This window comes from Acanthochromis polyacanthus, chromosome 14 (assembly GCF_021347895.1).
Source record: "Acanthochromis polyacanthus isolate Apoly-LR-REF ecotype Palm Island chromosome 14, KAUST_Apoly_ChrSc, whole genome shotgun sequence".
In the NCBI taxonomy this organism is placed as follows: Eukaryota; Metazoa; Chordata; class Actinopteri; family Pomacentridae; genus Acanthochromis; species Acanthochromis polyacanthus.
Window position 1 is genome coordinate 39,447,952 of NC_067126.1, and position 26,638 is coordinate 39,474,589.

General features: G+C 39.7%; 3 protein-coding genes across 5 annotated transcripts in view; all 3 read left to right on the forward strand.

Moving 5' to 3' along the window:
* Window positions 1–3,107: 3,107 nt before the first annotated feature.
* cracdla (cracd like a) lies at window positions 3,108–13,226 on the forward strand. 3 transcript variants are annotated; one of them, XM_051959218.1, is made up of 11 exons: window positions 3,112–3,415; window positions 5,645–5,697; window positions 5,924–6,068; window positions 6,150–6,285; window positions 6,945–7,103; window positions 7,951–8,202; window positions 8,290–8,469; window positions 8,512–9,856; window positions 10,937–11,835; window positions 12,507–12,627; window positions 12,719–13,226. In XM_051959218.1, the coding sequence occupies exons 2-11, from the start codon at window positions 5,649–5,651 to the stop codon at window positions 12,913–12,915; spliced, it is 3,483 nt and encodes a 1,160-aa protein (XP_051815178.1). In that variant the 5' UTR covers window positions 3,112–3,415; window positions 5,645–5,648; the 3' UTR covers window positions 12,916–13,226. The 3 variants fall into 3 exon arrangements, 2 of the variants coding, with proteins under 2 accessions (XP_051815178.1, XP_051815177.1); XR_007946823.1 differs by having other exon boundaries at window positions 3,108–3,415; window positions 8,290–9,856; window positions 10,937–11,842; window positions 12,719–12,841; XM_051959217.1 differs by having other exon boundaries at window positions 8,290–9,856.
* A 2,268-nt stretch (window positions 13,227–15,494) lies between these two features.
* creg2 (cellular repressor of E1A-stimulated genes 2) lies at window positions 15,495–19,530 on the forward strand. The gene is made up of 4 exons (XM_022207031.2): window positions 15,495–16,021; window positions 16,757–16,926; window positions 17,580–17,693; window positions 18,617–19,530. Exons 1-4 carry the CDS (start codon window positions 15,596–15,598, stop codon window positions 18,756–18,758), a joined length of 852 nt encoding a protein of 283 aa, XP_022062723.2. The 5' UTR covers window positions 15,495–15,595; the 3' UTR covers window positions 18,759–19,530.
* Window positions 19,531–22,789: 3,259 nt separating this feature from the next.
* mgat4a (alpha-1,3-mannosyl-glycoprotein 4-beta-N-acetylglucosaminyltransferase A) overlaps window positions 22,790–26,638 on the forward strand; it is a 51,613-nt gene continuing 47,764 nt past the window's right edge. The window contains exon 1 of the mRNA XM_051958500.1: window positions 22,790–23,788. Coding sequence (XP_051814460.1) covers window positions 23,695–23,788 — 94 coding nt within the window. The 5' untranslated portion in view covers window positions 22,790–23,694. The remainder of the gene's footprint in view (window positions 23,789–26,638) is intronic.

The window sequence follows — 26,638 nt, forward strand, 5'->3', positions numbered from 1 at the left end:
TCATTTTTGAGTTTTATTAAGAAAATTATTAATGCTGTTCCATCTAGTGAATAGAAAATGCAAATATTCAAAGGGCATTTAGCAGTGAAATAATATGATAAATATCCAAACTGTGAAAAAGAATCACGTCCTCCTGAGAACCGAGGAAAAAGGCAGCTTTAAAAATGTAACCTTTTTTCTTAATTTCTGCCTTTTTGGAGCTAAAACAAGTCAAAATTTAGAATTTTCAAAAAAAATCAATTTTAGATTTTACATCTTGTCCACTGTAGTAGAGGCTAAAATAAATAAATGATTAAAGCGACACTTAGAAATAATTAAAAAAAAAAAAACCTGACAAGAAAACATGCCGATCCATTTTCTAATGAAACTTTAAAATAAATAACAATAGTGTAAAATTTAAGAAGCTGAATGAAACATAAACAGCAGGTTAAAAAAACTCTTTAGAAGTGTGGATAATTTCCATTTGTTGTCTTATTTCTGACAGGGCTGAATTTATTCATTTTTAGAAATATAGTAACACATTCAAGATAACTGTAAAGTTATAAAAAAAAACAGTGGACACATCAGGTTTTTGTGGTAGTTTTGTTTTTCTTAAAGTACCATTTCTAATTTACAAAAGAATCTGATTTTAGGTTTAGTTTAGAACCTGTTCCAGAGCTCTGGACCGTATTAAATTGTCTTCATCAAGTCATCATGGAGCAGCAGGTGTTCAAACTGTTGTGAACGCTGAACCAGAACAACCGTTTCCACAGAAAAGAAAACCTGACAGCTGATTGTACAGACGGCAGGTTTGGTAGATCAGATTACTTTACGTGTCTTTCACTGAAATTCAGCCCAATTCCACCTTAAAACAACCTTAATGTTATTTTTGTTCTGTGTTTGCTTCACTCAGCTGATTCTCTAAACACGGTTTGTAAAGGGTTAAAGCTGCCTTTGGACAGTTGGAAAGATGTCCTTTATATATTAACACATTACTGGCTCTCATGAAAAGCCCACATTCACAGCTAGTTAATGATTAATATAAAAATCTGAGCTGCTGAAAAGAACATTATGTAAAATAACACAACGAGAACCTACAGATATGTGTGAAATTCTGTGAGAAAGGTTAGTGGTTTGTTCAGGTTTTTGAAATAATGTCAAGTGTCCTAAAATCAATCCAATACTGGTCAAATTCAAATGTAATTGATGAGAATATTCCTCATAAATTTTAAAGGCAAACTGCTTGAATGGGTGGAAACCGCCATGAGTTCAAACGGCGCTGTGATCGGATTATCTATCGGCCTTAATCTCGATATGCACAGTCCTCATCTGGGCTCTGAGGGGAAGAAACTATAATCCATCAGGAAACCACACGGACCAGAAACGAGCCTCTGCTGCAGCAAACGTCAGCGCCTTTATGTTCAACAGCAGCAGGAAGATCCAGAGCAGTTCATTATGTCCAGACAGGAGGACACACACGAGCTGTAATCACATTACACTTCATTACAACACAACAACACAAGCCTGGGTGTGTGTTGTCCTTTATGTGTAGATTACACACAATAAATACATGAATGAGGGAATTAAACCTCCTGTTGTCCTCATTTACCGGCACCAAAAAATATTCTTTCCTGTCTGACAAAAATCCAAAAAAATCAGCAAAAATTCCACAAATTTCTGAAAATTTGCAAAAACCTTCAGGAAGAAAATTCCCATAATTCCTTAAAATGTTCCCTTAAAAGTTTTATTTTAAAAATCCCCCAAATTTGGCAAGAAAATTCTTGTAAATATTTTTTAAAAAATGAGTAAAAGCCTTCCAAAAAAATCCTAAAAATATTTTGAGTGATTTTTTTTCCCACATTTTCAAACTTTAAATCTGCAAAACTTTCAAGTAGAAAATTCCAAGAATTCCTTAAAAGATTCCCTTCAAAATTTTATTTAAAAAAAACAATTTGGCAAGAAAATTCTTGTAAATATTTTCAAAAAAGGATTAAAAATCTTCCCAAAAAATCCTAAAAATGTCTGAATTGATTCCATGTATATCAGTAACACTTCTAATATTTTCTTTAAGAACATTCACATAAAAATCAACAAAAATCCAGCAAAATTTGTTGGATTTTGGTTAATTTTTATGTGAATGTTCTTAAGAAACATTTTAAACGTTTCTTTTTTCCATCAAAAAATGTTCAAAAACTTCCCAAAAATGTTTGAAAATGTGGACATCAGAAGTTTCACTGTGAAAATATTTGTTTTTTTCCCACATTTTCGAACTTTAACATGGGTCATTTTTGACTCACAGGACGACCCAAGGAATAAATAAAACCTCATCCCAGACTGACTCGTGTCGGTGTGGTACCTTTCATGTAATCCAGATGTCAGCGGCTGGATTTATGCTCTGGTGAGAGGATTTGTGTGGTTGAGGAGCCTCATCAGAGAAGCTGCTCGGCTTCACATCCAGACACACGGATGTGGACGTAAACGTTCGCTTTCCCGTTCCTGCCGCCCTCCCTCCTGCTGATTGTAGCCCAGTGGCCTACATAGTGCTTCCATCTCTGGATACTACCGTGTGTGAACGTGCGAGAAGTTGGAGTTTGATGCTGGAACACCAAGAATTTTGCACAGATTGTACATCTTCAATGTTAGAGCCACTTCTTATCGTATTATATAGACCGTTTTGTGTTTTTAGACAGTGGAGATGCAGGAAAACACACAGAAAAGGCTCCTAATCTTGATATATTGAAGTTATCTGGTAAACGTCTGAAAAATGAGGCCACTAGGATGCTAAACCAGAAGTGCTTATTTCTCTCAAAACAGGATCACTATAGCCACAATAGAAAGCTCTAACAGATTATTTTAGCTCCAGTTTCTGCTCCATTTGCATTTGGACCCTGGATTTCACCCAGGCTGTGAGATGACTCATTCATAGTTGCTGTTTATTTCTAATTATCCTGCAGATCTCACACATACAGATAGATTCCCCCTCTGCGATCGTCATGGAGGCTGAGAAACCTGGCTGTAACGTGTAAACAGCACCATGAGCCATAATTCCTCTATGCATGTCCTCTTTCCAACTGGAGCTTTATTTTTTTTCCCTCTACTCTCATTTCTGGGCCTAAAATCAGGTTAGCGTTTTATAAGGAGCTTAGCGCAGAGGGCCACAGTGTGCCACTAATGTAATAGAGTATCTCCCTCCCTCTCCCTCTCTCACATTCTCATCTGTCCTCTTTTCTCTTCGTGCATTTGCTTACCCTGTCATGGACTGACCTTCTCTCTCTCTCTGTCTTTCTTTTCTTTTCTCCTTGCCTGTTTTTTTCCTTTCCCCCTGCATCTCCCTCCGTCTGCTGATGTGGACGACGTAAAGCCCGAGGTTTAAACATTAGAGGCAGAGACGACTCCGAGCAGAGAGGAGGACAAACAGGAGAGGTGCTGCTGTTTGGTAAGGTCACTCTGTTCTTTATTTGCTTCTTCTTCTTCTGGACAGTGTGTGAGTGTGTGTGTGACATTCCCTGTGAATGTCAGGTGAATTCTGTGCTGCAGTATGCAGCGAGGGAAGTTTGTGATTAAGCCTCTGTTGTGGATTATTACGGTGCTGGGAAATCTTACAAGGATCTCTCTGCTATGTCAATAATCCACCGGATTATCCTGTTTCTCTGGGGGGCTATAGCTTTGGCTCAGTGAATGGCAGAGCTCTTTTAGTGGAGGTTATCTCACAAGACAACTTGAAATTTATTCAGGGAGGTTCACATCTTATGTAAGTCGAGCATCATGTCGCACGCCGCTTTGAGTCCCGTGTGCTTCTATTCTTCTCACCAGGTTGAACTCAGTGATGTGTGAGGTGGACTTTGCATGTTTATCCATAACCTCACACATCTTGTGTTATCGGGCAGCTCTAAAGGATCATGACTGCAGCTCCCCGGCTACATAGGGAGAGCTGTACGAAGCACAGGACGTGCTTTATGCACGTTTCAAACAGGATGAATTAGAAAGTGTGTAAAATAAAGTTAAAAAGCAGCCTGAACTGAACAACCCCACCTGGATGTCTGCACTGCAAAAAATGCCCCTCCCAAAACAAGAAAAGAAAACTTATTTCAAGGAACGTTTACCTTGAAATAAGTGAAAAAATCTGCAGTAGAACAAGTGAAAAATGTCTTGGTAGGATTCCTGAAATAAGGTATGATATTTAGAATATGGAGATCTTAACATCAGCTGGGAAAACTTAAGCTCTGTTTTACCAGGATTGTCAGGCTTAGGTGTCTTAAAATAAGCCAGATATGCTAAAAAAAAAAAAAGGTAGTTTTTCACTCAATAATAGATTTTTGCTTTCATGTAACCTCCTAATTTGAGATGTGTTAACCCTCCTGTTGTCTTCATTTACGGGCACCAAAAAGATTGTTTCTTTGTCTAAAAAAACCCCCAAAATTCACCAAAACAATTCTCCAGATTTATGAAAATTTGCAAAACCTTCAGGAAGAAAATTTTGATAATTCCCTTAAAAGTTTTATTTTAAAGAAAACCTCCCAAATTTGTCAAGAAAATTCTTGTAAATATTTCTAAAAAAAAATGAGTAAAAATCTTCCAAAAAATCCTAAAAATATCTAAAGTGATTCCAGATATATCAGTGAAACTTCTTAATATTTTCTTCAAGAACATTCACTTAAAAATCAACCAAAATCCAGTGAATTTCACTGGATTTTGGTTGATTTTTATGTAAATGTTCTTAAGAAACATATTTTTTCAACATTTCTTTTTTCCACCAAAAAATGTTTAAAAATTTCCAGAAAGTGTTGAAAATATGGACATCAGAAGTGTCACTGTGAATACTGTTTCTTTGTCTGAAAAAATCCAAAAATTCAGCAAAACAATCCCCCAAATTTCAGAAAATTTGAAAAACCATCAGGAAGAAAATTCCAATAATTCCTTAAAAGTTTCCCTTAAAATTTTTATTTTAAAAAAATCTCACAAATTTGGCAAGGAAATTCTTGTAAATATTTTCAAAAAATGAGTAAAAATCTTCCAAAAAAAACCTCCTAAAAATATCTAAAATGATTCCATGTATATCAGTAGAACTTCTAATATTTCTACATTCACAATATAGATTTTGGGTGATTTTTTTGTTGTGAATGTTAAGGAAATATTTTCAACATTTCTTTTTTCCATCAAAACATGTTCAAAAATTTCCCAAAAATGTTGAAAATGTGGACATCAGAAGTTTCACTGTGAAATTTCTTATTTTTTCCCACATTTTCAAACTTCAAAACGGATCTATTTTGACCTGCAGGACAACACGAGGGTTAATAAAGCTGCCTGTGAGCAAGATGTCAGTTTCTGCTTTACTCATACATGCTGCGAGAAACATTAGAAATCCTCCTGTCTGACCTGCTGTGATTTTCTGCTTGATAATCCTGCGTTTTATTGTCTTTTGTACTCCAGCCTCTGTTGCGTTGATCTTAAGGACTGAGTGTCCTCACACCCCGCCTATTTACAGTTCTGCTTAGTGCTGCACCGATAATGAGCAGTCATAAACCTTTGAACCTTGGAAGGCCCTTATGTTTCCTCCGGATGCCACTTGAGATGCCCTCCACCGTGTGACGCCAGCCTCTGAGGACTGTGTGACTTCTGCTGCCTTTCATTAAACTCTTTCCTCTCTTCTGTTCTGTGGGATCAGACCGATGGAGTCTTTCTCTGGAGACACAGAAGAAAGCACGGAGGACGTTCCAGGTGAGATAGTATCACGTGTAGTTTAAGATAAGAGCCTCCAATCAAAGGGAAGCATTAGGGACTGTTTATTGTGACTGATAACGCCGATTTACAGCCCGTACGTCTGACATAACAGTTGGATTCGATCACTAGAATATACAGACTGTAGAGACGGGATTATGCAGGTTCTGCTCTTGTGTGTCTGCGAGCTGCTGTGACCAGGATCTTTTTCTACCTCGATCCACAGGACGTAAGAAGTCCAAGCTCAGGTCTCTGAGAACTCGCCTCTTCAGGAAAAGCAAGAAAGCAGGTGTAGAGGAAAACACCAAACTCAGCCAGTCAACCAGCGACATCACTGCTGCAAAGGGACTGGGATCGGATGAAGACTTGGTGTGAGTGTCAGCAGGGCAGGAGATCTTTGTAAATGTTCATTCTCAGATCTGTTTCTTATCCTGATTTTCCTTTTACCTCAGATGCTCCCAGGCGATGATGGGGTCCCGGGCTCTGTCCCATGACAGCATCTTTCTGGCTGGTGAGGTTCTGACAGACGATGAACCGACCAGAGGTTCATCCCAGCAGAACGTTCACAGCAAGATCAAAGCTCTGCAGGTATTTAACCTTCTTTTATTCTGGAGGGAAGTACAAATACAGGGACTTTTTTTTTTTAACCCTCCTCTCGTCCTGCGGGTCAAAATTAAACAGTTTTAAAGTTTGAAAATGTAGAAAAAAAAATTTTCACAGTGAAACTTCTGATGTCCACATTTTCAACATTTTTGGGAAATTTCTGAACATTTTTTGGTGGAAAAAAGAAACGTTGAACATATTTCTTAAGAGCGTTCACAAAAAGTCAATTAATTTCTCTGGATTTTGGTTGATTTTGATGTGAATGTTCTTAAAGAAAATATTAGAAGTTTACTGATATATATATATATATATATATATATATATATATATATATATATATATATATATATATATATGTAATCACTTTAAATATCTTTAGGATTTTTTGGAAGATTTTTACTTTTTAAGATTTTTTTTTCCAAATTTGGGGGATTTTTAAAAAAAAAATAAAACTATTAGGGAAACTTTTAAGGAATCATTGGGATTTTCTTCCTGAAAGTTTTGCAAATTTTCAGAATTTTGGGAAATTTTTTGCTGAATTTTTAGATTTTTGTCAGACAAATGAACAGAATTTTTTGGGGTGCCCATAAGTGAAGACAACAGGAGGGTTTAAAAAGAAAACACACTGTGCTCTGCCCTTATAGACAAAGCTTCTGCAGCAGAAGTTGCATTTTGGGCCTCCACCTGCAGTTCTGCCAGTCAAGCGTCAGGAGGACCCGAGCATCCACTCAGAGGAATCTCTGGACCACAGCCCTCCTGATAGCCCAGGAGGAGATGCCACATCCTATGGAGCCCTCACCAAGGTGCTTTATCTTCAGAAATATTCAGACAGAATCAACTATCTGCTAACGTGATTGCATTTGTGGATTGTATGATATGATTTTGCTATTCTGAGGTCCACTTGTGGGTAGTATCATCAGTCAGGTTCCTCTTAGACGGATTTTCAGACCCAGATTCAAACCATAGCTGAACCTTTTACTGTTGCAGGGACAGACAGTGAAGAGAAGCACAGACAGACCAACAACATGTGCACATTTTATCCTATGTCTTCCTATCAGTGCTGTTAGAATTTAGTACATGTTTGTGTAAACTGCTGAGCCTTTCTGGGCGTTTAACTCTTTAAAAATAGGTCAGTAATATATAGTTTCATTTATGAAAATAGCATACAGCGTGTAATCCCTATAACAGCTGGACTCTGATTATTTTTGTAAGCAGTTCTTACTCAAATAGTAGTAAATAAGTAGTGCACATGGTGGGTGCTATTTTAGGACAGATTAATACGTAGTTAGAGCACATGTTAGGATTTGTAGTGTATGTGGGACTGACTCAGAATAAACTACAGTGGCCATTTTTTACTGTAATGAAGGAATATGTCGTTCTGGGCAATAGTGTGGCTCACTGATACCTTTTTAATTACATTTGGAGAACAATGGAGGCCTGCGGCACTGAAGAATTAGCCTTTTGAGTGGGATTAATTCATTGTTTTCATGCGGTTCGTTGGCAATTTGAAAAATTTCAGCTTTATCCTTTAAGATCATGCAAGTAGGAGAGGTTTTTAGTGAATTAAAACAATCCAGAAATGTTTAAATAATGAAGATTTTTTGTGGGGCTTTCTCTTCTATAAAAGTTTTGTCATTTTTTTTATTCCAGACAACATCCCAGCCAGCCTCTTGTCCATTCAGCCCCATTCCCAGATCTGTACCGACCAAATCTCTGCCTCCAACTCCATCCCATTTCTTTCCTTCTTATGGCCCCACTACTTCTGCTTCTGCTGCTGAGGCTCCGCTAGACTTCAGTACACCAGCACAGTTCTCTCCTTGCTTGGATACTTCTGCTGCACGTCACCGGATGTCGATCAAACCCAGAAACCAGAGAGCCACCTCGAAGAAGAAACTCACTGTGGTGAGTGACCATACCTTTATCATCTGTAAAGACATTAAACACTCAACACGCCTCCTTCACTTATCCTTGATGTCTCTTTCTTTGCAGACCCAGTCCCTGTCTCTTTCACACGCCCTAAACAACGTCGACAATTTCAAATCTGTGGAGGAACCAGAGCAGCAGCATGGTGTTCCAGAGGAAGAACAAACTGTTTTACCTCAGCATCTTCCTTTCAAATCTGCAGAAATAGCACCAGTTCTATCACAAGTGGCACCAGTTCCATCACAAGTGGCACCAGTTCTATCAGAGGTGGCACCAGTTCTATCAGAGGTGGCACCAGTTCCATCAAAAGTGGCACCAGTTCCATCAAAAGTGGCACCAGTTCCTTCACAAGTGGCACCAGTTTTCTCAGAAGTGGCACCAGTTCCATCACAAGTGGCACCAGTTCCATCAAAAATGGCACCAGTTCCATCTCAAGTGGCACCAGTTCTCTCACAAGTGGCACCAGTTCCATCTCAAGTGGCACCAGTTCCATCAAAAGTGGCACCAGTTCCATCAAAAGTGCCACCAGTTCCATCACAAGTGGCACCAGTTTTCTCAGAAGTGGCACCAGTTCCATCAAAAGTGGCACCAGTTCCTTCACAAGTGGCACCAGTTCCATCACAAGTGGCACCAGTTCCATCAAAAGTGGCACCAGTTCCATCACAAGTGGCACCAGTCATATCAGAGGCAGCACCCAAACCACCCAGCCCAAGTCTTCCCCAGCAGGACCACGCTCTACCGTGGACAACGGCCTCTGCGCTTCGGGTCAAACCTTACAGGCGTGTAGATGCTACTTCCAGCAGACGGCCACACTCATCCTACATAGAGTCGGAACTGATGGAAAGAAGAGAGGCGGATTTTGAAATACAATTAATGTCCCACGACAAGAGAAGTGCTCTAAACAAAGCTGGAGTGGTTGAAGTTCCCCCGGAGCCACCCTCCTCTAACTTCAGCCTGGTGGCTGCCTTCAGGTCTACCTCTCTTCGTCAACATGTTCAAGTTGAGGGCGACAGCACTAGAGCAATAAGGAGACCTGCCCCCGGATCTGGCTCCTTCCATTTGTCCATCACCACTGCCAGAAACCGAGACGGAGAAAGACCCCGATCAGGCAGTTGTGCAGAAGTATTGGACCAGACTGAAGCCAAGAATAAGCCAATCGGGGGAAATGAGGACAAGGAAAACAGAGGCTTACAGCCCAGAGGAGACCCCTTTGGAGTGGGACGGCTTCGGCAAGAAGATCCCAAAGGCCCGGTCCTTCCATGGGACAAAAGGGAGAGCCTCAAAAAGGTAGAATTAGCAACACAATCTAAAAGTGGACCTACAAATGCAGGTGTTGTAGAGGCAGAGGAAGTGGAGAGCAGCCAGGAGGAGGTGGAAGAGGCAGTGGAGGCAAAGGAGATCCAGGAGGAGGATGGAAAGATGGCATTTGGCATCAAACTGCGCTCCACATCTCAGTCGTTTAGACTGCGCCCTAATTCCACTTCCACCCACGATCCAAAGACTGTACTGTGTGAGGACCCAAGGAACAAACAAAATCAACAGGAAATAAGAGGCCCTGCCATCTACACGTCTGAAAAACTGCCATCCAACACATCTTTTACACCAACCAACCTTGGAGAATCCAGACCAAGAGGTGAGTCTTACAACCCCTAACGAAGCCAAATGTTCTGATTTACTCATCGACTCTCTATGAAGCTGGAAATACAGCTGCGTTAGAAAAAACAAATAATAAAGGAAAGGAATGAAGAGTAAAGAAAGTGTCTCAACCTAAAATATGCTACCCCATAAAAAATCTGCATACTTACACCAATAATCAGATCAGAAACTGTCAAAACAGAGAAATATATATATAGATATTTCAGCTTTCAGATGGTTTTGAACTATTCATCTGCGAAGACCTCTGGAAAAAAATGAACCACATTCTGGCTTAAAATTAGGATATTTCTTAAAAATGACTTTATTCTGCATGCCTTATTTAAAAACCTGCCAAAAATAAATACATAACATGAACACATTCTGAAAAATATTAAAAATTCTGCATTTTTCATGGCAAGTGAGAAGGAATTAGTGAGTTAGCCGTGACCAACAGCGACATCAGGGAGCTGAACTGCAGGTTGTTCACAGAAAGCAGATGGAGGGATTTTTATTAGTAAATAACGATGGGACTCAGTAACACCTGTGATCATCTGGAAAAAATGGTGTGCATGACTTTTCCAACCTTCCTAGGATAAATAATCAAGGAAATTCAACTTTTGTTTTTCTTTTGTCGTGACTGTGGGATCTGTAACTGTGCTGTAACGGACAGAAGTCATTTCTGAGCTCCTTCTACTTCGAGCTGTGGTTGTGCTGTTTCCATAGAGGTGCAGGACTTTATGATGCAGTGAAAAATGAGCTCACAGTGAGTAAAAATGTGACAGGAGTCCCTGAGAAAGAAACTCCCTGGGATTCTGAGAACAACAGATAAGAACAGAGTATCAATCACAGATCTTTGTCTGTGACATGCTGTGTTGTTTCAGCTGCCTATAGAGTGAAATATTGCTCAGATTCATGCTGCTTTTTCTGTGGAACAAGATAAGTTTCACGTGGTAAATAATCACTCTTGTAAGATAAGATTTCACTGATCACAGGGGAACTTTGTACTCATTAAAGCACCACCGAGGCCAACATTAACAGTGCTGCCAAGCATGTCTAACAGATCTGTGTCACTCCTCAGATCCAACCCCGTCTGGCCTCTCCCCTCCGGTGAAGCACAGCGCTCCGTTTACCACCGATCCTCCCATCATGCCTGCAGAAGTCCCAGTGACCACTTCAGACCCCAGAGAAGCAGAAACTGCCCCCCAGGAGCCCCAGCCTGCCCCCCAAACAGCCACATCCGAAGTGTCCTGGATGAGTCTGGCGATGGAAAAGACCAGGAGCCTCCAGCAGCTCTTTACCAGTCGATTCCCCAGAGATTTTACGGGCATGCAAACTGCATCTCGACCACAAGCACAAGCCCCGCCAGCAAATCCAACGGAGACATCGGCACAAATACAAACTGTAAAGATACAGGAAGGTTCAACACAGCTGGAGGCTGCAAACCAGCCGTCAGCAGAAGCAGCTTTAAGTAGAAGTCAAGCACAGACTGTCAGATCACCACCAGTGGAAGCGCAACAGAAGGTGACTCCTGTGGCCTTTAAAGAACCACAAAAACAAACCAATCAAGAACATCCAAATACATCTCAGTCACATCCGGTGTTTTACCCGCAGGCCACCTCATGGACAACCCCATCTCCAGTGCACGTCCCTTTGCAGACAGAGCCCACTCCTCAGTTCACTTCACAGCCATCTCTTGCACAATCTTACCTTTCTTCAGGCCAGCAGCAACTCTCCTGGAGCAGCCGAGGTCCTGCCACCCAGCTCAGATCCACAGCTGAAACCCTGACGCCGGCTGTCACATCGCCTGCAGCTCCTCCTTCGGTTGATAGTTTGGGAACAGGAGAAGAGGACCCCACCGGGAAAAATGAGGCTCCATCGCTTTCTGTCAGACGAGCAGTTTGGAGCGGTTCAATCAGCGACCGGGCGGTGTTTTTAGAGAAACGAGCAGAGTGGACCCCGTCGCCTGGACCCAAGGGGGTTTGTGGTACTTCTTTGTAACTGTCTTTCATATCAGGAGGGAGTGTGTCCTCTCAGGACTGGCCCAAATCCAAACCTTGTTTCATGCTGGAGATGTATTTTTTAAAATCAGCTCATCAGTTTAGTTCCATTCTAAAAAAATAAAAAGCAAACTCACCTCTTGAAACAGACCTGAAACTGAAACTGACCTGTTTTAAAGTTTGAAAATGTGGGAAAAAAATGTGTTTTTATCTCCACATTTTCAACATTTTTGGGAAATTTTTTGAACTTTTTTTTGGTGGAAAAAATAAGAAATGTTAAAAATATTTCTTAAGAATATTAACATAAAAATCAACCAAAATCCAGTGAATTTCTTAAAGAAAATATTAGAAGTTTTACAAATATATATGTAATCACTTTAGAGATTTTTTGGGATTTTTCTGAAGGTTTGAACTAATTTTTTGAGAATATTTAGAAGAATTTTCTTGCCAAATTTGGGGGATTAAAGAAAAACTTAAGGAATTACAAACAGAACATAACCTCTTTCTTTCTTTCTTTCTTTCTTTCTTTCTTTCTTGCTTACTTTCTTGCATTTTATTGTGCTGGATTGTTTGTTGTTTTTGCTGCTGGCTGCACCAAAAATTGCCCCGCGGGGACTTTATAGATTTCTTGACTTGACTTCTTTCTTTCAGGTGGAATTAAGGAAACCTCAGACAGATGTGCAGACATCAGGTGAAGCCACCACCTTGGTAAAAGCCACATCTCTAAGCAAAGATGCAGTTGCAGAGGGAAGACAAGGGGTGAAACTTGCAGGTGTGCTGACACACAGCTAACTGTAATAATGATAACTGTTGTAGAAACACCATTGTGCAGCAGTGTGACAGGGTTTTCTTCTTTCTCTCAGAGTCAAGTCCCGCCAAAGTTCTAGAAAGGCCTCTGGAGGAAAAATGGCCACGGAAAAATGTGGTGGCATCTTCCCTGCGGTCGTCGCCCCCCACACTGCCATCGGGGCTGCAGTCCATGTCAGACAGCAGCCAGCCGTCCTGGATGGAACTGGCCAAGAGGAAGTCCATGGCCTGGAGTGATAAGACCATGGACTGAGAGAGGAAGCAAGAATGTGAACAGCCCTGCACACAAACACAACCTTCATCAAGGTGCTGAGTGTTTGCTGAGGCTGCTGATTCAATTCTGTGGTCATTTTTGAGGCTGTTTGTATTTAATTGTAAAAAAAAAAACAAAACTGTTAATGTTTTATTAAGAGACAGAAAACCAGAGAGACAGTACGTAATGAATGTTATCTACCATAACCACTTTAAGACGAGGGTTGTTTGAGAATAATGTCTCATGTGATTCAGCATTTCACTGCACTTAAAAGTTTATGTCAATGAATAAAATTTCTATTGTTGAGTTTATTTGTTTCCAAGAACCTCATTGTGAGAAGAGTGAGGAGAAGATGTTAAATGATTTAAATACATTATGCAGCATTTCACTTTAAACCGAATCAATGAGAGAAGAAATTAGCTGGAAAAAATATTCTAATAAAACACCTTGTTAACTAATGAGGGGGTAACCCTCTTATTGTCCTGTGGGTCAAATCTGACCCGTTTTAAAGTTTGAAAATGTGGGAAAAAAAATCTATTTTCACAGTGAAACTTCTGATGTCCACATTTTCAACATTTATGGGAAATCTTTGAACATTTTTGGTGGAAAAAAATATTTTTCTTTAGAACATTCACATAAGAATCAACAAAAAGATTTTTCAAATTGTTCTAAGTTTGGGGAATTTTTTTGCTGAGTTTTGGGATTTTTATCAGACAAGGAAATATTTTTTTGGGTTCCCGTAAATGAAGACAGCAGGAGTGTTAAAATATGTAACATGAGAAAGGTTTGTACTTTTGTTGTAGCTTTTTTCTAGATATTATGCAGACAGTGTGGGCAAAACTGAAGCGTGTATGACTGCAAAAAGAGATATGAAGTGAGAATACAGTAAGGATGTGCATGCTAAGAACTGATATTATTTGAGTGAAACAGCAGAAATCATCCACTGGAGCCTGCTAGAACATCAGCAGAACTCAGTTTGGGATCCAGTAGAGGGAAGTGAGGAAGCTCTAAAGCTTTATCATCTAAAAACCTCATCTGCAGATGATTTATTTTTCATGTAGGAAACTAATATTTGCAGCATGCAAATGGTCTTCTTTTCTGAATTTAAGAAAAATCTCAGAATCTAATTTCTGTTTCTCTGATTAGAAACGGGTTAAATTTAGTCAGACGTGCACAGAGAGTTAATGAGCTGTAAAGCTGGTGACAAATTCTCCACCACTTATCCACACCCTAGGAGTGGTTTTAAAGAACAGCGATGAGATAATGTGACCAGTACAGAGACACTCCTTTAACCAGGGACTGTAAAAAAAAAAACATCTGAAAATGCAGCTTTACTCAGTGGTAAGGGCACAGTTTGTCAGCTAAGAAATGTTTCCAGACAACGTGGTCTGATCCTGTGATCCATCCTTAAGCGTCTCTCACTGACAACCTCATCAACTTTATGTGTCACAGATGTGTGACTTTATACTGATTTCTGGTCTACAGCTCCACTCTCAATCTCTCCATCCATCCATCCTCTATACACCGCTTTATCCTCACTAGGGTCATGGGGGGTGCTGGAGTCTATCCCAGCTGACTCGGGTGAAGGCAGGGGACACCCTGGACAGGTCACCAGTCTGTCACAGGGCTACATATACAGACACACAATCACACTCACATTCACACCTACGGACAATTTAGAGTAACCAATTAACCTCAGCATGTTTTTGGACTGTGGGAGGAAGCCGGAGTACCCGGAGAAAACCCACGCATGCACAGGGAGAACATGCAAACTCCATGCAGAAAGATCCCAGGCCCAGGCCGGGATTTGATTTTGGATTTAATTTAATTTCCCGCTGCCAGAAGATGATTCTAGAGGGTTCATAGGACGAAAGAAAATCCAGTAAATATGTAGGACCATTAGAGGCTTTATAAACAATACAAAGATCCTAAAATTGGTTCAAAAATAAACAGCCGGTGCAGAGACTTAGTATTGAAGAATACTGCAAGTCAGTTTAATGCATTTTAAGAAGCAGTCTATAAACATTTCTGTCTTTTCATAGTACGTAAGCGTCTGGGACTCGCAGCATTTTCTCTGATTTATGCAGCAAAATGTAACAGAGATTCTTCTGAAGGTGTTTCAGTACAGAAGCACGGCAGTTTAGGTGCTTTTTCTGCAAAATGAGACTAGTCGATTAGTCCTGCATGACCAACACATGCCACAGTCTTACAGTCTGTGTTTGGCAGAAATACAATAATCTGGAGAACTGAACAATGCACAGATCCTGCACGATGCACAAAGGATTCTCCTACAGAAATAAGCTTTTTAGTCATACCTGTGCAACATATTTGTTTTTGCAGAAACACATTACTGGTGGACCGATTTGTCAAGAAGCATTAAGGATTTTTGAATAAAAGGTACAGAGAGCTGTGATGAAAATCTGCCAAACTACTGAGATGCACAAACACCATTTCTTGCAGATCTGCTCTGCTGCTGGTGTGAAGAGGCTCAGAGTCTGTCAGCAGTTTCATTTCATGTGGGGAACAGCCTCAGCATGCAGGTTATAAAACAATCCCCCCTGTTCCACCAGCAGGGGTCGCTGGAGGCTCCACGGCAGCAGAGAGCTCGTGTTATGAAAGCACCGACACGTGAGTCTGACAGCCAGGGAGATGAGGACGGCCTTTCCCCCAGCTCTCTGACATGAAGCCCCGCTGCTCCCCACTGGCCCCGCTGGCCCTGCTGGCCTGCTGCCTTGCCCTGAGCCGGGGCTACACCCTGCGGAGCTCCGTGTCCTGGGCGGTGACCTCCAACGACGTGGTGGAGGACGCGGACCTGTCGGAGGAGGTGGCCCCGGCGCTGCTGGTGGACGGAGCGGGGCTGTGGAAGCAGGCGTACCCGTCCCCAGACGTCCTGGGAGACGGCGTGGAGAGCCCCGGGGAGCTGGTCAAGCCCGAGAGCGACGGCGTGGCTCGGCTGTCCTCTCGCCTCTTCTCCTACCGGCTGGAGAAGGTGAAGAAGTCCGCAGGAGGCTCTCCTCCTCCGCACCAGGAGACCGCCAGGACCGCCAGATACATCTCCCACTACAGCGACTGGGGACACCTGGCCACCATCTCCACCCTGGACAAGGTGACACACACCTGATTTACTGGTGTTTACAGAATTAATTTACGTTGTCCAGAGGCTCAAATTGACCAGTTTTAAAGTTTGAAAATGTGGGGAAAAATATATATTTTCACAGTGAAACTTCTGATGTCCACATTTTCAACATTTTTGGGATATTTTTGAACATTTTTTAAAGGAAAAAAGAAATGTTAAAAATGTTTCTTTAACAACATTCACACACAAAAATCAACCAAAATTCAGGAAATTTCACTGGATTTTGGTTGATTTTTATGTGAATGTTCTTAAAGAAAATATTAGAAGTTTTACTGATATATATGGAATCACTTTGGATATTTTTAGAATTTTTTGGAAGATTTTTTATTAATTTCTTGAAAATATTTACTTTTTTATTTTTAAATCTTTATTTCTTGCCAAATTTGTGATTTTTTTAGAAATAAAAATTTTAAGGGAAACTTTTAAGGAATTTTCTTCCTCAAGATTTTGCAAATTGTTATAAATTTGGGGGATTTTTTTGCTCAGGTTTTGTATTTTTTTCAGACAAGAGAACAATTTTCTTTGGTGCCTGTAAATGGGGACAACAGGAGGGTTGAAATGGCACAGAGGGCCTTCTTTGACGTTCTGCTTTCTCTTTATTATTTCCTCTGGGGGGAAAAAACGATTCAGAGCGACAGGCGCTTCATTGGATTTTCTCTTTAGGAAGATGTCTTTGGTAACATCCTGTTTTTCCTTTTCTCTCAGATCAAAGGTCTCCCCTTTGGGAACGTTTTCTCCGTCAGCGATGGACCGCTGGACAACAGCACCGGAGTGATCTATTTTTACGTGACTCCGATGGACAACACTGTGTCAGACCTGAAGAAGAACCCGTACGCTTCGCTCACCTTCTCCGAGGCCGAGGGAGAATTCTGCAGGTAAATTAGTTTGTTTTTTTCTGTGCTGAAATATTTTATATCTTATTTTGACAGAAGGAACATTCTCTGTGGAATAACTGAAACAATGAAAGTCTTATTGAAAACAGAACCTTTTTGAACACACGGCCTCAGGATACAGCAGTGAAGCAGCCCTCATGCTGCGGACTTTATCATGTCTGCTGATCTGGAATTTTTTTAGTGTAATAAACAAACACGAAGCAGTTGACATGCATTAATCCTGGGGCTTTTAGGGCTCCTGGGCAGTTTGCTACATAAAACTCTTTTCAGTCTGCTCACTTATGCTCTCCTTCTGTGATCTAGTAATCGCTCCCACTCATCTTCTAATTGCTTAAATTCACCTGAAGGAGAGGAGGAGGCTTCTGGAGGAGCTTGGAGCAGGGAAACACAGGAAGTCTTATGTAAAGTGGCAGAATGTGGTTTGATCTGACAGGTGATACAGCTGTGCAGGACATCATTAGTAACTCAAGACTGATGCTCTGTAGTGAAGGATTTCTAATTTTCTCAGTTCTTGTTTCTCTTCCTCACATCTTTTTCTTTTATTCTTGCTGGAAGGAGCTAAGGTGTGACAGGAGAAAAGAAAGTGATGCTAGCACAATGAAAAGCTCCTGCTGTGTGTTGCACTGTGTTTCAAGGCAAATGGCGTATGATCCAGAGGACCCCAGATGTGCTCGACTGACGCTAACGGGGAAGATGGTGGAAGTGGCGCCAGAGGAGCTCACGTTTGCAAAGGAAGCGATGTTCTCGAGGTAACTGATCCAGTGGTGGCTGTGGTTGTAAGACTGCATTGACACTCCTGTTGTTGTCTTTTACGGCACGAAAAAATATTGTTTCCTTGTCAAAAAAATCCAAACATTCAGCCAAAAATTAAATAAAATTTGCAAAACTGCCAGGAAGAAAATTCCAATAATTCCCTAAAAGTTTCCCTTAAAAGTTTTATTTTAAAAAAAAATCCCCGAAATTTGGCAACAAAATTCTTGTAAATATTTTCCAAAAAAATGAGTAAAATTTTTCAAAAAAATCCTAAAAATATCTAAAATGATTACATATATATCAGTAAAGCTTTTAATACTTTCTTTCAGAACATTCACATAAAAATCTACCGAAATCTAATGAAATTCGCTGGATTTTGGTTGATTTTCTTAAAGAAACATTTTTTTAAAAATATTTTTTTCTACCAAAAAATGTTCTAAAATTTTCCAAAAATGTCGAAAATGTGGAATTTTTCACTGTGAAAATGTATCATCAAAAAATCCCTTAAAACTATTATTTTTTTAAAAATCCCACAAACTTGGCAAGAAATTTTTTTTAAAAAAATGAGTAAAAATCTTCAAATAAAAATCCTAAAAATATTTAAAGTGACTACATATATATCACTAAAACTTCTAATATTTTCTTTAAGAACATTCACAAAAAATCAAATTGATTTTTATGTGAATGATCTTAATAAATATTTTTAACATTTCTTTTTTCCACCATAAAATGTTCAAAGATTTTCCAAAAATGTTGAGAATGTGGACATCACAAGTTTCACTGTGAAAATATATATATTTTTCCACATTTTTAAACTTTAAAACGGGTCAATTTTGACACGAGGCTTAATTCAGATGTGAAACACAGAAAAGCGACATTTGGTGCATGTAACTTTGAGCGTTGCCCTGTTTTTTTGTAGACATCCTGTGATGGCTAAATGGCCAGTGGGACACAAGTGGTTCTTCATGAAGCTGGAGCTGATCCAGGTGTGGCTGCAGGACTGGTTCGGAGGAGTATCGCTCATTCCACTGGAGGACTACTTCAAAGCGACGCCTTTCTGAGATATCCCTCCTTTCCTGCATCGTCTGCATTACAGATATCGCTCCAGTAAGGTGGGAGATTCTCACAGCAAAGAATATTTCACTTTTTTAAAAGAGACTGTTGCTAATTTCATTTGCGAGAATGAATGTTCTTCACAGCTGCTTATTTAAAAACTAAATTCCAGCTTGTTACACGAGATCATTTAATCAGTCTTCTTTGTTTGACGTGTGAATGTATGTATATCATTTTATTAAAGGCTGATTATAATGTTATGGGTTTGGATTAGGATATGTGTGCCGTTTGAAAAATAAATATTAACACACCCAGTTATTGAGCATACTTTTACTGTATGAATATTGAAAGGGAACTAAAATGTCAACACTCCTGACCGTTATTTTTTCACGTTGGGACAAAAATGTGAATGAAGATCATGTTTGTTGCTTAAAGTTACATGACTCAGGTTATTGTAAAAATGAATAAAAATCAGCAGCACAGTAGCAGCTGTGAGTGGAAATAGGTCAATACCCAGACTGCAATCTCAGCTCAGGGTGCATTTAAAAGTGGTTCTAGAGCTTCGATCATGTCACATTACTTTTTTTAAGTTCAGATTTCCATATTTTTCTGAGCGCTTGAACTTCCAACTTCCAGGACTGAAAGCTTCCAGAATATACCTTGAGATGAGACTGTTTGGTCAGCTGCTGTTTCCAAAGTCAAAAACAAGCTCCTAAATTTGTAATTTGCTCTGATATTATGTATGTACTGTTGGTCAAATAAAGCATGATATCATATCTACATGTGTTATCTGGCCCATATGTCTGAAAACACATAAGAGCGCAGTGTATGCATGCATAGTTCAAGACAGACTCTGGTGCAAAAGGAGCGTTTTTGAACCTGATCTTCAGATGTGAAGATGTGTCTCGTGTTTAAAGATTTCTCATTTGAATGCTCTGACATTTGCTGTTTGGACCCCTGTGATGGAACAGATTGTACAAATAACATCTACATCAATGCCGCACATCCACTAGATGGTGCACTTCTTACATGTAGGATGAAGATGGGCTCAGCAGAGACTCAGAAAACATTCTGGTGAAGTCCTTAGACTCAGCTGCTGGTGAAAATTAACCTTGAATTATGTCAGTCTCGGCTCAGTGGCAGCAGTTTTTTGAGTTAGGCTGAATAAATCTAAAGTTTCTACAAGAAAGTGGTGCACAAAAGTCTATTCGGAAGAAGACAACTACTGATAAGAATGAAATGGATCAGTAGAATCAATTAAAATATGGACCATACAAACAAAAGATAAAGGCCAGGATTTTAGAGGGTTCATAGAACAAAAGAAAATCCCATAAATACGTGGGACCATTAGGAGCTTTAACCCTCCTGTTGTCTTCATTTACAGGCACTAAAAAAATATTTTGTTCCCTTCTCTGAAAAAAATCCAAAAATTCAGCAAAAAATTTGCAAAAATCTTCAGGAAGAAAATTCCAAAAACTCCTTAAAAGTTTCCCTTTAAAGTTTTATTTTTAAAAAATCCCCAAATTTGGCAAAAAAAAAAATGTAAAAAATAATTTTAAAAAAATTGTAAATATTTTCAAAAAATAATAAAAATCTTCCAAAAAATAATCCTAAAAATATCTAAAATGATTCCATATATATCAGTGAAACTTCTAATATTTTCTTTAAGAACATTCTCATAAAAATCGCTTGATTTTTGGTTGATTTTTTTTCTGAATGTTCTTAAAGAAATATTTTTTTAACATTTGTTTTTTTCCAACAAAAAACTTTCCCAAAAATGTTGAAAATGTGGAAGTTTTCACTGTGAAAATATACATTTTTTCCCACATTTATAAACTTTAAAACGGGCCAATTCGACCCGCAGGACGACACGAGGGTTCAAACTGATGACAGAATCTTAAAATGTGTTCATAATCACACAGATATCCAGTGCAGAGGTTTTGGTGTAATGTGACGTCTCACTGCTGGTCTTGGTCAGCACACGTGCAGCTGAAGTTGAGATAAGTTCTTCCAGATAACTGAGCAGGACAGAGGCCGACCCTGCAGGTTATAAAAGCATGTAATGATGGGGATTGGATTGAGAGAGAAATGCTTGGACTCTGGCAGCATTCTTCAAATGTTAAAATGCAATTATGATTATATTTCTGATATGAGGATAAAACCTGACATTTGAGTCAAAGATGCTTTCTAGGTTCTTCACTTGTTGACATGGATCTAATGCCAGTGATTTACTTCTAGATGAAGCTTCAAATCAGCAACACAATAAAAAAAAAAAGAGGCTGCATTGCATTCCAGAGCGAGAGGATGGCATTAATAAGACAATGAAGCTAACCCAACCCCAGTCAGTAATATGCTTTTCTTGTTGTTCCTGCAGGTGCATGTTAAGGATTTACAACGGTGAATGGTATCTGTGCAGAATAGTGAGATGTTTTCACCTTCATCAGCCGACGGTGGAGAGTTTATTCGGTGTCATTTCCAAGGAAGGGCCAACAAGCACAATTTCTGACATCACAATTAATTTGAAGCTAATTGTGGTGCAATATGTCAGTATGTTGCTCTCCGGTTGTTGATTAAACCCCTAAAATCTCATCGCAACGCACCAAAATGATGTATTTTAACGTTTTACCAATGAAAGCATTCATTTAACTCTACGCTGGTGCCTCAGCTCATCTCCAATTTTGGCCGAAAAAACAACTTCTCACTGTACAATGACAAGTTGTAGTACTGTGTTAATCCAGTCATACATGTTGGAACTGGAAATCGATTCTGAGGAAGAAGAATAGGAAACCCCCCCCGCTGCAAGCTGACAGGATAAGGTTTACTTGGTGTCAAATCCAGGAAGTCTGACTCCGTGTTTCTGAAACTGTCATTGCAACACCGCAGTTTTACAGAGAAAACACTCTGACATGGTGCTGACTGCTGAGTTCACTCAACATGTGTCATTAAGCCAAAGGAAAACACCGCAAGGACATTTTACCAGAGAAAAACACTTGATGCTATGGAAGCCCATTTCTGCCCCACCACAATATGGTTTCAAGTTCTTATCAATATTTACATTAAAATATGTGCATAAGGTAACACTGAACAAGGTAAAAACATCTGCAAACAGCACATAGTTTAGAGTATATTGTGTTTATTTTTAGAATTTGGAGCACTTCATAAACATTACAACATTCTGGGGATGTTTTATTGCTTAATTTCACATTTATTCGGAAGTTTAGATGTATTTCAGCAGAAAGTGAGACTTAATTTAAAGGTAAGTATGTGGAGGTTGTGCATTCAAAATTTTAATTAAATTATCTAGCATCTCATGTGAAATATGTCACAGCACGAAAAAAAAAGTTTCAGCTCAAAGTGTTGATGTAGATGAATTTTAGATGATGCTGGAATAATTATGGTTTCATTATTTCAGTATGTAAATAGCAAAAGTGTAACTTAGACTGAGTGTTTAATAGAGAAGGGTAGAATCAAAAAATGATTCGGTGTCCGTTAGGGTTAACAATCAGATGTTTATTCAACATCAGTCATAAAGAGCACATTAAGTTTGACTCAGAAATTCAAACTTTATGCCTGAACATCTGAATGTGATTCAAATTCAGATCAAATTAACTTGAATCAAATTCAGAATGATTCAACCTAAATATGATTCAAATTCACAGTGAATCAACCCCAATATAATTTTAATTCAAATTCAGATTAAATCAACTTGAATTTGAATCACATTCAGAATTATTCAAACTAGATATGATTCAAAAGCACTGAATCAACCTGAAACCGATTCAAATTCAGACAAAATCAGCTTGAATCAAATTTGGGATGCTTCAGTCTAAATATGATTGAAATTCACACTGAATCAATCCAAATATAATTGAAATTAAAATTCAGATCAAATCAATGTGAACTTATATCAAATTCAGAATGATTTAACCTAAATGTGATTCAAATTCGGACTGAATTGACTTGAAAATGATAGAGAAAAATCTCCACCATCCTTTACTCGATATCTATAACACAGTTAAAGGGTAGCATGGATTGGCCCTACGTAATCGATCATTTCTATTTGCTCCAATAACTGTATCCAGCCATGAGTAGTAAACATGGATATCTGCTGTATTTTGAAAGTCCCAGCGGAGGAGCCGTTAGTAACACCGGCTGACTTGACAGGTGGACGCTGCTGGTTGGTTTGAGGGTGACGGTTAGCTGGGTGTAATGTCTGAAAGCACGAATTTGTTTTAGGCCGCTTGTGAACGGAAGTGAACCCAAACTACTCGACCACAGACGACAGAGAATCTCGGTGCTCGCAGGTTGACGGACCCCGGCGGAGTTTCAACTTAATGCTAGCTCGGCAGCTAACTGGCTAACTGTGTCGCAGTCAAAGCGGGTCGATCGGCTACCACGACAGGTTAAAAAAAATAACTTGAGGCTCGACGAGTTAGCGACACCCTGCTTGTGGTTTTGTTGTTCATCTGTTGCCGGTTGGAAGTGGAATCAACGTGATTTGAGGCGTATCTTTCCGGACGCCGTCAGAGAGCCAGCAGCCTATCCCGAGGATCCGCCGCTTGAAATGCCTCCGACTCGGAACTTGTAGCTGAAACACCACCATGGGTCGTATCGGCGCCGAGCTTTTTCTGCGTTAGCCGACCATGTAAAGCCGCGTTAGTCACGATAACTAACGACTTGTAGGGCGGTACAGCAGCGGGAGCAGCAACGAGCAGAAAACACGCACCGAGACGCCGTGCACTCCCCCCCTCCATCCGCCCCTCTCCGTCAGCGCACCAGTCCGGCTAAACTGGAGCGGGTTACCGTTTGTCGCGCCCATATGCCCGCGCCTACGCCCGTCTCACCATCCTGAAGCCACACAGAGACGGACGGACGGAGGGAGGCGACGGCAGCTCCGAGGTCCCCGACCGACACTCAGCCGAGGAGAGGCATCGCTGAAATGAGATGAGGCTCAGAAATGGAACTGTGGCCACTGCGATTATTTTCTTCACGTCTTTCCTCAGCCTCTCCTGGTACACGGCATGGCAGAACGGCAAAGGTGAGGTTTGCTGCACAAACACGAGGTGTGATGTGGGGTTTCTGCGGCCGGTTTTCCCGGACAGGGCCTGGTTACCTGCCTGGCAGACATCGAGCTGACGTGTGTCGTCAGAGAGCAGGTGTTGCTGCTCACCTCGGACCGTTCAGGCTCCGTTCAGCGGGCTGGAATGAACGGGAAACGTGTGTCTCCACCGGTTGTGTCAGGTGTTTTAAGGCACACATTAGCACAGGTGTAGCAGCTTTGCAAACCTGTAGCCAGTCCTCATCTCCTCTCTTCCAGTAAGTCATAAATATGAGATGTTAAGTCAGAATTATGAGATAGAAAGTCATAATTATGGGATATTAAGTCAGAATTATGATATATGAAATCATATTTAACAGGTATAAAGTCCTAATTATGAGTTTGTATCTCATAATTATGAGATATAAAATCATTATGAGGTATTAAGCCATAATTATGGGATTTTAAGTCATAATTCCGAGTTTATATCTCATAATTAAGATGTTAAGTCAAAATTATGAGATTTTAAGTCATAATTCTGAGTTTATATCTCATAATTGAGATATTAAGTCATAATTCTGAGGCATTTAATCAGAATTATGAGATAATTAGTCATAATTGTGAGATAGTAAGCCATAATTATGAGATTGCATTTTTTTTTAAGTGGCATAAACCGGCTTCCATAGATTCTCACCCCAGGAGACTTTTGATAATTGTGAGGAGGGAATCTTGAAAAATATATTGTTTCCAGTCAACATTCAGTTTCCATATCAAATGTTTGTTTTCTGTAATTATTTTTGATGTTTTCTGCTGTTATGCCCGGTCACTTTGCAGCACCAGGTGGAACACTTCTACATAATAAACCATTCAGCTGCATTCTGCTTCCCACACAAACATGAAGGTCTTCCACATGTCCCGTCAAACATCTGGGAATATTACACATGTGTCTGTGTTCCACTTGTGCCTGAGGCTGAGCGCTCACAACACCAGGACTAACCCGGTCCGCGTGGGCAGGGATATGGGCCTTAGTGACTTGTTATCAGCAGTGTGTAAATAATTGCAGCCTTTAGATAAATTCCAAGCAAAGGCTTCATGTTGTGATTACTGTGGAGCTTATCAGCTTGATGAAATGCTTTCCTTTAAATGGAGTCCGGTGAATGTGAACACAAGCTGCAGGCTGGTCAGATGGTCAGATGGAAGTGTGTGTGTGATAAGTTAAGGCCCACAGAGATTATTGCCTCATTTCTGCAGAACCTGTTGATACAATGCAGCGGTCCAATCAGCGCTACTGAGAGCAGACCCTGTTTAATCTGACGTAAATGTCACGAGACACAGCGATGATCACGTAAGGTAAAATTAGGCGCTCGTAGTATCGGAGCCGTCTCAGGTGACCAAACCTAAGTGGTGCTAAAATGTGCGTTGTTATTGTAGGTACATTAAGATGTAAGAGCCTTTCCACACTGGCGGCTTTATCACTTATTTTTTATTTTTTTTATGTGTTTTATGTGCAATACTGATTTATGTGTTTTATGCTCAATATTGTTTTTTTTTATGTGTCTTATGTGCAATATTGTTTTTATGTGTTTTTTGTCCAATACTGGTAGCACAGCTCTGAGTCCAAGACAAATTTCCCCAAGTGGGACAATAAAGTATATTGAATTGAATTGAATTGAATTGAATTATTAGTGAAACGGTCACATTCACCATAACCACTGTATTCATTTAAATGTCATCGTATGCAAACATCAGTTCTAATATGAGTCAATAAATAAAACTGTTTGAGAAAGAGTAATATATTATGATTAATCATCAGACCCAGATGAATGCATTTCTTGTTTGTCTGTACTTTCTTTTTATGCTTATTTGTTTTGGTCAATTTGTTTTGTTATTTTGTGTCTCATTTCTGTTGTTTTTTGTCTTGTTTTTGGTGTTTTATGTCTTCCTTCGTCGTTTTGTGTCTTGTCGTTTTGTACCTTGCTTTGTCATTCTGTGTCTTGTTTCTGTCATTTTGTGTCTTGGTTTGACTTTTTGTGTCTTGTTTTTGTTGTTTGGTGCCTTGCTTTGTCATCTTTGTCTTGTTTCTGTCTTTTTCTGACTTGTTTCTGTCATTTTGTGTCCTGTTTTTGTCTTTTTGTGTCTTGTTATTGTCATTTTGTGTCTTGTTTTTGTCGTTTTGTGTCTTGTTGTTGCTGTTTTGTCCCTTGCTTTGTCATTTTGTGTCTTGTTTCTCTCTTTTTCTGTCTTGTTTTTGTCGTTTTGTCTCTTGTTTTTGTCTTTTTGTGTCTTGCTTTGACTTTTTCTGTCTTGTTTCTGTCTTTTTGTGTCTCATTATTGTCATTTTGTGTCTTGTTTTTGTTGTTTTGTACCTTACTTTGTCATTCTGTTTCTTGTTGTTGTCACAGACAGTCTTGTCACCATAGCAGCCAAATCTCAGACTCCAGTTTGTTGTCATATTGTCCTGTGTTGTAAAGTTATGAACACAGATGATGATGTGAGGCTTTTCTTATTTTTCATAATGAGGAATAATCCTATCCAGTTTGACTTCAGGCTCAGACCCTTTCATCATGTCCATTAAACCAGTGATAACATTTATTCAGCAGTGAGTCTGCAGTGGCTATCACATCAAAATGTAAACTAGAGGCATATAGCTAGTTAAAAATACCAGAAAGAATTGGTCACCTGGAGTGGTACCGGTACTGGACATGTTGGGTCTGGGCCCATGGACTATAGGCACAAATGTGAGCGTGATTGTGGGCTTTTAATGTTTGACTTTACATTGGAATAGTACTGAGGATTCAGAGGGAATTTGCAAGGATGACCAATAGTCCATTTAGAAGGAGTTCTTTTCAC

Coding starts and splice junctions, on each gene's coding strand:
- cracdla (XM_051959217.1), top strand. CDS start 5,649: ATGGAGTCTTTCTCTGGAGACACAGAAGAAAGCACGGAGGACGTTCCA. Junction 5,698..5,923: donor AAGCACGGAGGACGTTCCAG/GTGAGATAGTAT, acceptor CTCGATCCACAG/GACGTAAGAAGTCCAAGCTC. Junction 7,104..7,950: donor CCTATGGAGCCCTCACCAAG/GTGCTTTATCTT, acceptor TTTTTATTCCAG/ACAACATCCCAGCCAGCCTC.
- creg2 (XM_022207031.2), top strand. CDS start 15,596: ATGAAGCCCCGCTGCTCCCCACTGGCCCCGCTGGCCCTGCTGGCCTGC. Junction 16,022..16,756: donor CCATCTCCACCCTGGACAAG/GTGACACACACC, acceptor CTTTTCTCTCAG/ATCAAAGGTCTCCCCTTTGG. Junction 17,694..18,616: donor AAGGAAGCGATGTTCTCGAG/GTAACTGATCCA, acceptor GTTTTTTTGTAG/ACATCCTGTGATGGCTAAAT.